Source organism: Embiotoca jacksoni, unplaced genomic scaffold, assembly GCF_022577435.1.
Source record: "Embiotoca jacksoni isolate LCO1_2020_lvr unplaced genomic scaffold, fEmbJac1.0.p SCAF_109, whole genome shotgun sequence".
NCBI lineage: Eukaryota > Metazoa > Chordata > Actinopteri > Embiotocidae > Embiotoca > Embiotoca jacksoni.
Genome location: NW_027185240.1, coordinates 522580 through 534855, shown reverse-complemented (window position 1 = coordinate 534855; position 12276 = coordinate 522580). Strand labels below are relative to the sequence as shown.

The following is a 12276-nucleotide window of genomic DNA, read 5'->3' as shown; positions in this document are numbered from 1 at the left end:
ACACTTCATATCTTCACTAACCACAACACTTCATATCTCTTCACTAACCACAACACTTCATATCTCTTCACTAACCACAACACTTCATATCTCTTTACTAACCACAACACTTCATATCTTCACTAACCACAACACTTCATATCTCTTCACTAACCACAACACTTCATATCTCTTTACTAACTTTCAAGCTTCTGCAGCTTTCAGCTGACAGGTTTCTGATCTGAGAATCATAGGTGAGGAAACAGCTCCACCACGTGGTCCAGTTAGGATCTGTTCTGGACCTTTCAGTCGACATGGCCTTCGACCAGAGTTTCCGTTGTCATAGAATAGAATAGAATTGTGTTTGAATGGTTTCTACGAACTGGACTGTAGAAAAACACAGTTTAGATGTGTTATGCTATCATGTAGTCCATGTGGCTCCTCTCGGTGCGGTTCTATGTGGTGTATTTCTGTGTGCCTCCGCCGTGGAGCTTTTTGCGTCACATTTTCACTTGAAACTTTATTGTTCCAAACCGGAAGACAAACAGAGCTACGTGTCAGGAAGAGGAGAGCAGGCCGCCGCAGTCTGCCTGTCTGCTGCCGTGTTTTGTGCTTTAGCACATTTAAATTAAGTCCTGAACCGCTGAACAGTGAAGATGTTAACGAAATTTGAAACGAAGTCGGCCCGTGTGAAAGGTAAGAGTCTGCTGTTAGCAGAGCAGCTAACGTTAGCCTGCTGCCGTTTTCCTGCTCGGTTAGTTATTCTTTAAAAAAATCGGTTGATTAATATATTCCTCTTTCAGACGTTTATCGATCAGAAACTTTATCTTTAAATAATCTGTGTCACGCTCAAAGCCAATAGTCACTACGTTTCTGGAACTACCGGCCCTCAACTGTCCAGGCCGGTTGTCCAGCCGCGACCAACGGAGAGGAGCTCTCTGTTTAGACCAGGGGTGTCAAACATCCGGCCCGCGGGCCGTATGTTTGACACCCCTGGTCTAAACAGCCTGTTCTGGAGTTTACACTCAATGATATTATTGATCCGGGTTTAAACAGCCTGTTCTGGAGTTTACACTCAATGATATTATTGATCCGGGTTTAAACAGCCTGTTCTGGAGTTTACACTCAATAATATTATTGATCCGGGTTTAAACAGCCTGTTCTGGAGTTTACACTCAATAATATTATTGATCCGGGTTTAAACAGCCTGTTCTGGAGTTTACACTCAATAATATTATTGATCCGGGTTTAAACAGCCTGTTCTGGAGTTTACACTCAATGATATTATTGATCCGGGTTTAAACAGCCTGTTCTGGAGTTTACACTCAATGATATTATTGATCCGGGTCTATATTTCAGCTGTTTCAGGTTGGTATAAAGTTCCAACCGACTCCAGCTTTAAATCGTCTGTTTGCTGCTCAGGTGTGTTGAAGCTGCTGTTAGATGTGGGAGCAGCCCTCAGCTGTGATCACACTGAATATTATTGATCCGGTTCTACATTTCAGGCCTTAGCTTCCATCCCAAACGGCCATGGGTTCTTGCCAGTTTGCACAACGGGGTGATCCAGCTGTGGGACTACCGGATGTGCACGCTGATTGACAAGTTTGATGAGCATGACGGTGAGGCGGTGCTGAGGCTGCTGTTTGTGTCTCTGTGTTCTGGGCGGAGTCTAATGTGTTGATGGTCTGCAGGTCCCGTCAGAGGAATCGACTTCCACAAGCAGCAGCCTCTGTTTGTGTCCGGAGGGGACGACTACAAAATCAAGGTGAGACTGCTGAGGCGTGGGCGTGACACGTAGTGAAGATGTTGTTTGGTGCTGGTTTGTGTGTCAGACACTTCCATTGGATATCTGGAGGATGTTTCATGGTGCTGTCTGACAACATGTTAACATGTCAAGATGATCACTTCCTGTTTGGACCAGGTGTGGAACTACAAGCTGAGGCGCTGCCTCTTCACCCTCCTGGGACACCTGGACTACATCAGAACCACCTTCTTTCACCATGTGAGTTCTACCAACATTCATCACATCCCTGTTTCCTCATCAACACCTTCAAGGTCTTCATCGAGGAGTGATGAACTCCTAGTATTGTTTCTGATGTCATCTCACCCTGCAGGAGTACCCCTGGATCCTGAGCGCTTCTGACGACCAGACCATTCGCATTTGGAACTGGCAGTCCCGGACCTGCGTCTGGTGAGACGCTGCACTGAGCTCACAGTCAGAGTGGAACATGAATGTTGTTACAGCTCGTTCAGTCCTGAGCTGCAAAGTAACACTAGAAACTCAGAAACTGAGAAAAGTCCAGAAACTTAGTGTCGTCAGTGTGTGACCGGCCGCTCTCCTCTTCCTCTCCCGTCCACAGCGTGCTGACCGGACATAATCACTACGTCATGTGCGCCCAGTTCCACCCGTCCGAGGACCTGGTGGTGTCGGCCAGTCTGGACCAGACCGTGCGGGTTTGGGATATCTCCGGTGAGGGCCTGGGGACGGAGGACCGGAGGACGGCGGGCTCGTTTTGGGGGAGGGGGCGGGGGGCCAGAGTGGTACGAACGCTTGGGGAAGAAGAGGAGCACCCTCCTCTTCCTCTCCAACGTGTAGAGGACAGATCTGTGGGCGGTTTGCAGAAACACTTCTCTGAAGAGGAGAGGTGTTTCTGAGCCTCTGCATGCTCCTCCCCTCTTGTTTCTGTTCTCTTTAACTCTTCATCGTTTCCTTTTATCACTGTGAACATGCACACGATGTGGATCTGTCTCCTGTCCTGCAGCTTCTGTTCTGTTTTCATAAACTCCTCCATCACGTGACCTAACTGCAGCATGTTCAGCTCTTCATGCGACGTGCACGGCAGGTTTATCTGTATAGGAAGGTTCTCTGCACGCGCCGTCTCACTGCTGTTTCACTGTTTGCTGCAAACTGACCGCCAATAACTGCACCCACGCTCAGTGATGCTGTAAAACATCCCCGTTCTTCTGTTCACTCTGCTCATACAACAGGATCAATACAACACGGTCAATATACGATCAATACAACCTGAATTCTACATCAGTGTGTTATCTCTTGTTGCCATGGTTACCACGTCATGCCCTTCATCTCTAACATGTGACTGACAGAAACATGCATGAGTCTGTAAGAAGACTAACTTCCTGTCATCCAACGCCCAATCAGAGTACGTCTTTACAGCACCACCCCCCACCCCCCATCAGCCCAGTCCACCCTCCCTGTGTCCACCTCACCCCACGCTCCCCTGGAAACATCCACCGCTGCACAGGGGTTCCTGGGTCCACGTCTCTGAACCAGCTGTTCATCAACCTTCAAATACAAGCTGTGTTTTCTCTTCACTTTCCCCCTCAACTCTGAGTCTGAGACACAATCAGTGGTGGAGACTGACGGACAGCTCTGCCATCCAATCAGATCGCAGCAACTCAGTAACCCAATCAGAGGAGGTTGTTTGATTGTTTCCAGACTCAAGTCGGCGGGTTGGGAGAGCAGAGTTTGTGTTGTTGTGTGTCTGTGTGTGTTGTGTTTCAGTAGTCAATCAGGTTGTGTTGTTGTGTGTGTGTGTGTGTGTGTGTTTGTTTCTCCTCTGCCTTTATCTTTAAATAATGTGTGTCTCCATGTTGTCCTTCCTATCCTCATCTGTGGGTGTGCCCTGTGTAACGTGAATATGGGTCCCCGTGGTGTCTGACCAATGGTTCCAGGTCTGAGGAAGAAGAACCTGTCTCCCGGTGCCGTGGAGACGGAGGTCCGTGGTATCTCTGGCGTGGACCTGTTTGGAGCCTCAGATGCTGTTGTGAAGCACGTCCTGGAGGTGAGACCTTCATCATCCTCCCTTCCGAACACCTGAAGTTCTTTGGACGAAAGTTCCTTTAAGTTCTTCATTCTTTCAGTGTTTGGTTCTCAGACACTGTAGAGGTTCTGTTAGTGGAGTGAATTTGTGTGTGTGTGTGTGTGTGTGTCCAGGGTCACGACCGCGGGGTCAACTGGGCCGCCTTCCATCCCAGCATGCCTCTGATCGTATCGGGGGCCGACGACCGCCAGGTGAAGATCTGGAGGATGAACGGTGAGTGTGTTACGGTGTGTGTTACGGTGTGTGTTGCGGTGTGTGTTACTAACCCTCCTCCTCTCCCACCTCTTCTTCCTCCTCCTCCTCTCAGAGTCCAAGGCGTGGGAGCTGGATACGTGTCGCGGTCACTACAACAACGTGTCGTGTGCCGTCTTCCATCCTCGCCAGGAGCTCATTCTGTCCAACTCTGAGGACAAAAGCATCCGAGTGTGGGACATGTCCAAGAGGACAGGCGTGCAGACGTTCCGTCGGGACCACGACCGTTTCTGGGTTCTGGGGGCGCATCCCAACCTCAACCTGTTCGCTGCAGGTGAGTGGAGGCCGTGGAGGGCGGAGCTGTGCGTGACACTCGTCTGCTTCCTGTGTGACTCGTCTGCTTCCTGTCCTTCAGGTCATGACAGCGGTATGATCGTGTTCAAGCTGGAGCGTGAGCGTCCTGCGTACGCTGTTCACGGCAACATGCTGTACTACGTCAAGGACCGCTTCCTCCGCCAGCTGGACTTCAACAGCAGCAAGGACACGGCTGTGATGCAGCTGCGCAGGTACGTTCTCTCTGTGGTACATTATTATTATTATTATTATTATTATTGTTAGTGTTTTTGTTCTTTGTATTATTATTACGAATTTATAATTTTTATTATTAGTAATAGTAGTAGTATTACTACAGAGAAACCTTGTGATGCCACGTGATGACTGTAAACATGTGAATCTTTGTTCTCGTAGTGGTTCCAAGTTCCCTGTGTTCAGCATGTCGTACAACCCTGCTGAGAACGCTGTGCTGCTCTGCACCGTAAGAACACACACACACACACACACACACACGAGTCCTTCACTGATCTGCAGTCTGGTTTCATGTAATGCTCTTTTCCTCCTCCAGAGGGCGACCAACCTGGAGAACAGCACCTACGACCTGTATTCTATCCCCAAAGAGAGCGACTCCCAGAACCCTGATGGTACCGAACCGCCTTGCCGTTTCCTGCTCACTGAATCACTTACACTCGCACGTCTGTCGGGTCAACTATCTGATAACATGTTGTTAGCATGTTGATAGCATCTTGATAACATGTTGTTAGCATGTTAATAGCACTTTAAATAACTGCCCTTCTCTCAGCTCCGGAGGGGAAGAGGTCTTCGGGTTTGACGGCAGTCTGGGTGGCCCGGAACAGGTTTGCGGTTCTGGACCGGATGCACTCTGTAAGTAGAAGTGTGCAGCAAGAGTTCCTCAGACGATCACTTCCTGTTCACCACCATTTCATTTAACAACTTCCTTCTGTTTTGCAGCTGCTGATTAAAAACCTGAAGAACGAGATCGTGAAGAAGGTCCAGGTTCCGAGCTGCGAGGAGATCTTCTACGCAGGAACCGGCTCGCTGCTGCTGCGCGACGCCGATGGTGTCACACTCTTTGACGTGCAGCAGAAACGCTCGCTGGCCACCGTCAAAATCGCAAAGGTGAAGTACGTGGTGTGGAGCGCCGACACCAGCCACGTCGCCCTGCTGGCCAAACACGGTAAGACACAAACCTCTGGTTCTGACAGGAACCAAACACACTACAATGTGTGGTTCCACCTGTGGTCAGGAAACAGACCGACAGGAAACAGGAAACAGACCGACAGGTGGCTGGAAACAGGAAACAGACCGACAGGTGACAGGAAACAGACCGACGGGAGACAGGAAACAGACCGACAGGTGACAGGTGGCAGGAAACAGACCGACAGGTGACAGGAAACAGACCGACAGGTAGCAGGAAACAGGAAACAGACCGACAGGTGACAGGAAACAGACCGACAGGTAGCAGGAAACAGGAAACAGACCGACAGGTGACAGGAAACAGACCGACAGGTGGCTGGAAACAGGAAACAGACCGACGGGACACAGGAAACAGACCGACAGGTGGCTGGAAACAGGAAACAGACCGACAGGTGACAGGAAACAGGAAACAGACCGACAGGTGACAGGAAACAGGAAACAGACCGACAGGTGGCTGGAAACAGGAAACAGACCGACAGGTGACAGGAAACAGACCGACGGGAGACAGGAAACAGACCAACAGGTGACAGGTGGCAGGAAACAGACCGACAGGTGACAGGAAACAGACCGACAGGTAGCAGGAAACAGGAAACAGACCGACAGGTGACAGGAAACAGACCGACAGGTGGCTGGAAACAGGAAACAGGAAACAGACCGACAGGTGGCTGGAAACAGGAAACAGACCGACCGGTGGCTGGAAACAGGAAACAGGAAACAGACCGACAGGTGGCTGGAAACAGGAAACAGGAAACAGACCGACAGGTGGCTGGAAACAGGAAACAGACCGACAGGTGGCTGGAAACAGGAAACAGGAAACAGACCGACAGGTGGCTGGAAACAGGAAACAGACCGACAGGTGGCTGGAAACAGGAAACAGACCGACAGGTGGCTGGAAACAGACCGACAGGTGGCTGGAAACAGGAAACAGGAAACAGACCGACAGGTGGCTGGAAACAGGAAACAGACCGACAGGTGGCTGGAAACAGGAAACAGACCGACAGGTGGCTGGAAACAGACCGACAGGTGGCTGGAAACAGGAAACAGACCGACTGGAAACAGGAAACAGACCGACAGGTGACAGGAAACAGGAAACAGACCGACAGGTAGCAGGAAACAGGAAACAGACCGACAGGTGACAGGAAACAGACCGACAGGTGACAGGAAACAGACCGACAGGTGGCAGGAAACAGGAAACAGACCGACAGGTGGCAGGAAACAGAAAACAGACCGACAGGTGGCAGGAAACAGGAAACAGACCGACAGGTGGCAGGAAACAGGAAACAGACCGACAGGTGGCTGGAAACAGGAAACAGACCGACAGGTGACAGGAAACAGGAAACAGACCGACAGGTGACAGGAAACAGACCGACAGGAAACGGGTGGAACTCTGTACTTATGCTGGTTGAATCTGTTGAAGTCACATGCAGGTGAAGAAGATATTGTTTATGGAGGCGGGGCTTAAAGCAAGAGAGACTTTCCATCCTTTAAACGAACAACAGATGAAGAACAGAACATTTTAATGTGTTGTGTGTTCCAACTGACAGATTTCTGCACAGATTGTTGGGAAACAATGTTCTTCTTCTTCCAGCCATCATGATCTGCAATCGTAAGCTGGAGAGTCTTTGCAACATCCACGAGAACATCCGTGTGAAGAGCGGCGCCTGGGACGAGAGCGGCGTCTTCATCTACACCACCTCCAACCACATCAAATATGCCCTCACTTCCGGGTACGTCTGTCCTCATGTTGTCCTCACGTTGTCCTCGTCTGTCCTGGTGATGGGATGACACGGGGTCTGGTACTTGGTCTGGGACGGGGTCTGGGAAGTGGTCTGGGACTCATGTCCCCTGTCTGTCATCCTGAATGTGTCCCAGGACACTGAAGGACAACCCGCTCAGAGTAATCAGTAGAAATAATCCAATAGAAAACACGAGCTGTGTGATTGACAGGTGTGAACTGCTGTATTTAAACATCGGGTGCCTTGGTTCATGTAACATGTAATAATCAGCACAGCGTGTCATGGACTGTCCTGGGTTCCCTGCAGGGACCACGGTATCATCAGAACCTTGGACTTGCCCATCTATGTGACCCGGGTCCGAGGGAACAGCGTGTACTGTTTGGACCGAGAGTGTCGACCCCGTGTCCTCACCATCGACCCCACGGAGTACCGCTTCAAGCTGGCGCTAGTCAACCGCAAGTACGATGAGGTGAGGAGGCGGCTACACACGTGTGTGTGTGTGTGTGTGTGTGTGTGTGTGTGTGTGTGTGTGTGTGTGTGTCCGTCCGTCCGTCCTGATGCCACTCCTGTGATGTCACTCCTCCAGGTGCTCCACATGGTGCGGAACGCTAAGCTGGTTGGTCAGTCCATCATCGCCTACCTGCAGAAGAAAGGTTACCCAGAGGTCGCATTGCACTTCGTCAAAGACGAGAAGACGCGCTTCAGTCTGGCTCTGGAGTGTGGAAACATCGAGGTGATCAATGTTTAGATTATCTATCAGTGAGAATAGGGTGGATCAAGGTATCCATGTATTGATTACCTATCAGTGAAGGTCCAAACACCTGTGACGTTGCAGCGCCCTCTCTGTTCAGTAACTCCACTGGCCCACTCAACATGTCCTCCCCTCCTACAGGTGGCGCTGGAGGCAGCCAAGGCTCTGGATGAGCGCAGCTGCTGGGAGCGGCTGGGCGAGGCTGCACTGCTGCAGGGTCATCACCAGGTGGTGGAGATGTGCTACCAGAGGACCAAGAACTTCGACAAGCTCACCTTCCTCTACCTCATCACGGGGAACCTCGCCAAGCTGCGCAAGATGATGAAGATCGGTGAGTGGAGACGTTTTGATCCTCTAAAGATTGGATGCATGCTGTGTGTCTAACGTGTGTACTTTGGTGTGTAGCTGAAATCAGAAAAGACATGAGCGGTCACTACCAGGCGGCTCTGTACCTCGGAGACGTCAGCGAGAGGGTCCGCATCCTCAAGAACTGTGGACAGAGTGAGTTCACTCTTCCTCTTCATGTGATCAGGGATCAATAATAATTAGAAAGAAGTCCGGTAGAAGAATGTTTTAGCGTCTCGTGGTCATGTGATCTGGGTGTCTGCAGAGTCTCTGGCCTTCCTGACTGCAGCCACACACGGACTGGACGAGGAGGCCGAAGCCCTGAAGGAGACCTTTGACCCCGAGAAAGAGACGGTGGGTCTGCACCTCCATCCACCACATGGACTAATAATAATATTATAGTAATAATACTGATGATGATGATGATGATGATGATAATTATTGTGATCAGAATAATGAGAATACTAGTGATTGTAATTATAATAATGAGAATAATAATATTGATCATAGTGATGATAATATTAATGATAGTTGGTGTGTGCTACAGGTGCCTGAGGTGGATCCCGACGCCCAGCTGCTGCAGCCGCCCCCCCCCCATCAACCCTCTGGACACCAACTGGCCTCTGCTGACCGTCTCCAAGGGTTTCTTTGAGGGCGCCATCGCAGCCAAGGGTGAGTGTGTTTTAGTGTTATTAATCTAAATCTTCATCCCTCCTGTTAGTGTTATTAATATATATATATATTATATTAAAAATTAAATTTAAATTAAAAAATTTCCCCTCGGGGATTAATAAAGTAAATACCTACCTACCTACCTAATATAGATCTAAGTATTATTAATATTATTCATCTAGATCTTGGTCCCTCCTGTTCTGAAGGGTTTGGTCTGTGTAATTGAAGTTGACCCGGTTCTGATGGGTTTGCTCCTGTGATGCAGGGAAGGCCGGTCAGATGGCTGCAGACCCGGACATGGAGGCTGCGGGGGGGGAGGGTTGGGGGGATGACGCCGAGCTCCAGCTGGATGAAGGTAAACTTTCCAAACGTTCTGTTTTAGTGACGGTTCTGGACCAACGATTCAACAATGACGCTGTGTCTCTTTGTGTTTGGGTCAGACGGCTTCATGGACGCCCAGGACGGGTTGGGGGACGAGGGGGGAGTGAAGGAGGAGGGAGGAGGCTGGGAGGTTGAGGAGGACCTGGACCTCCCTCCAGAGCTGGTGAGACATCAGACCGAACACAGAAACAGGACCAGCCCTGCCGAGTTATCATATTTCTGAGGAGTCACCTGTTCTCCAGCTTGACCTTTGACCCTGAGAGAGATGCATGGAGACGCCAGTATAACAAGTCTCTGTTCCATAGGATGTGCCGGTTGGAGCAGGGGGAGGAGCAGAAGACGGCTTCTTTGTCCCGCCCACCAAAGGCCTAAGTCCCACCCAGATGTGGTGCAACAACTCCCAGCTGCCTGTGGACCACATCCTGTCCGGCTCCTTTGAAACGGCCATGAGGGTACGCCCACTCTGTGACATCATCACTGTTGAATATAAACGGGTCACTGATGGTCTTTCTGCTTACAGCTGCTCCACGACCAGGTGGGCGTGGTGACCTTTGGCCCCTATAAGTCTCTGTTCCTGCAGACTCTGTCACGCGGTCGCACCTGTTACCTGGGCCTACCGTCACTGCCCTGCCTGCGGGGCCACCCTCAGAGGAACTGGAAGGTTGGTGACTCCTCCTCTTGCTGTCTCCTCCTTCTCCTCTTGACTGAAACATGATGTAAACATGTTGTTTGTTCACCAGGAGGGCGGGGCTAAGCAGGGTCTCCCCGCCGTGGGCCTCCGGCTGTCTGACCTGATTGCCCGCCTGCAGCAGTGCTACCAGCTGACCACCGCGGGGCGCTTCGAGGAGGCAGTGGAGCGCTTCCGAGCCATCCTGCTGTCGGTGCCGCTGCTGGTGGTCGACAACAAGCAGGAGATCGCCGAGGTGATTGACAGAAAGCTGAACGGAGGGCAGCGAGCAGTGGCTCGTCACCCTCGCGTGTTTCAACATGCAGCTCCACGTCATCCACTCATTAACGTGTGCTAAACGTGTTCCAGGCTCAGCAGCTGATCACCATCTGCAGAGAGTACATCGTGGGTCTCACCATGGAGACGGAGAGGAAGAAGCTGCCTAAAGACACGCTGGAGCAGCAGAAGAGGCTGTGTGAGGTAATCAGCTGACCTCTGACCTCCCCTCAGCTGTCATGTAAACCCCGGGTTGAGTCATTCGTCTGTTTGTTGTTTTCCTGTTGCAGATGGCGGCTTATTTCACCCACTGTAACCTGCAGCCGGTCCACATGGTTCTGGTTCTGCGCACGGCTCTGAACCTCTTCTTCAAGCTGCGCAACTTCAAGACGGCGGCGGGCTTTGCGCGGCGCCTCCTGGAGCTCGGCCCGAAGCCCGACGTCGCCCAGCAGGTCAGTGGAGCGTCAGTGTTCACCAAGTTTTTATCTTTGATGTCGTCCTGCTCTTTGTGTTAAAAATCTCCTTCATTCAGACGCGCAAGATTCTGGCCGCCTGCGAGAAGACGCTGACCGACGCCCACCAGCTCAACTACGACCCCCACAACCCCTTCGACCTCTGTGCCGCCTCCTTTGTCCCCCTCTACAGAGGACGCCCCGTCGAGAAGTGCCCTCTGTCTGGAGCCTGCTACTGCCCCCCCTACAAGGGCCAGGTGTGCAGGGTCACACAGGTACGTCAGCAGGGTCGCACAGGTAGACCAGGTGGGTCGCTCCAAACAAAAGAGTCTCCAGGTGTTCGTCCTGGTGAACGTCGGATTCATTCATAAACTTTGGGGGCTGCCGTTAACCAATCAGATGTGATCTCATGTTATTGATTACTGAGGTAGAAGTAGAAATAATAAGCCAGCTGATGTCTACAAACACTTGTCAGCACCACACCTGTACCTGTGACCTCGGAGATAAACAGACTTTAACTGACCACATATAAAGGTGGCAAAGATGGAGGTGATGGTGCTCCCTCCCTCCTCTGATCAACCAGGCAGATCTCCTGTTGGAGACACCTGTTGCAGGTGTGCTTCTTAAAGGGTACCTGACCAGTATTGAGGTCGGAGGGGTTTGTTTTAACGATCTGCTGCATACATTTCTACGTCTTGTTTGTGTATCATAAACAATGCTTACTACGCACACCTGAAGCTGATGGTATCTGTTGTTCCCTCGTGACCTCTGACCTTTATCTTCACTTCATCTTCCAGGTGACAGAGATTGGTAAGGATGTGATCGGTCTGCGTGTGAGTCCACTTCAGTTCCGTTAGAGCACGAGGGGAAGATATTCAACGAAACACATCTACACTCCCTCTGACGAAATAAAGTTCTTGTTATGTATGAGCAGCAGAGATACGTGTTTGTTAACAGTGATGTTTAACCTGTCGACTCCTCCTACCTGTCAACACCTGTCCTCTAAAGATGTCCGTCGGTGTGTTTCAGACCTGTAAAACCTTCTGTCATCTTATTCTGACATCAACGATTCACACTGATGAGGTCACAATGATGACCTCACACTGATGAGGTCACAGCAGCTCTGTGGAAAAATCCAATAAAACAACCTGTTTATGACCACAGATGAAGAGTGTGTGTTTCTTTGTATGTTTGTGTCTGTGTGTGCTGTTTGTTCTGTGATAACTGATGGTTTCATGTGACTGTTGAACAGGAAGATTGATGTCATCACTGACTTTAATATTCAGTCTGAGGTTTGTTTGGTCGCCATTAAAGTCCTCTTTCAATAAAAAATGAGGTGGCGTATGTACTTAGTTTATTATAAGGTTAGGGTTTCACCTGTCCTACAATTCACCTGTCCTACACCCTACAGTCTATAACCTGACCTCCATCT

At 50.5% G+C, this 12276-nt stretch overlaps 1 protein-coding gene across 1 annotated transcript; it reads left to right on the top strand.

Annotated features, from left to right (window-relative positions):
• The first annotated feature begins 523 nt into the window (after window positions 1–523).
• Window positions 524–12007, top strand: copa (COPI coat complex subunit alpha). Its single transcript, XM_069178309.1, is given in 31 exon segments — window positions 524–675; window positions 1485–1598; window positions 1671–1744; window positions 1901–1981; window positions 2094–2170; window positions 2340–2449; window positions 3673–3782; window positions 3935–4034; window positions 4129–4347; window positions 4429–4579; window positions 4761–4827; window positions 4915–4990; window positions 5149–5231; window positions 5319–5544; window positions 7153–7291; window positions 7607–7769; window positions 7887–8033; window positions 8193–8382; window positions 8457–8552; window positions 8662–8750; window positions 8944–8982; window positions 8984–9068; window positions 9334–9423; window positions 9509–9612; window positions 9755–9901; window positions 9970–10110; window positions 10190–10372; window positions 10486–10596; window positions 10683–10844; window positions 10925–11119; window positions 11642–12007. Coding segments are annotated over 31 exon segments (3669 nt in total). The 5' UTR covers window positions 524–635; the 3' UTR covers window positions 11702–12007.
• The last annotated feature ends 269 nt before the right edge of the window (window positions 12008–12276 follow it).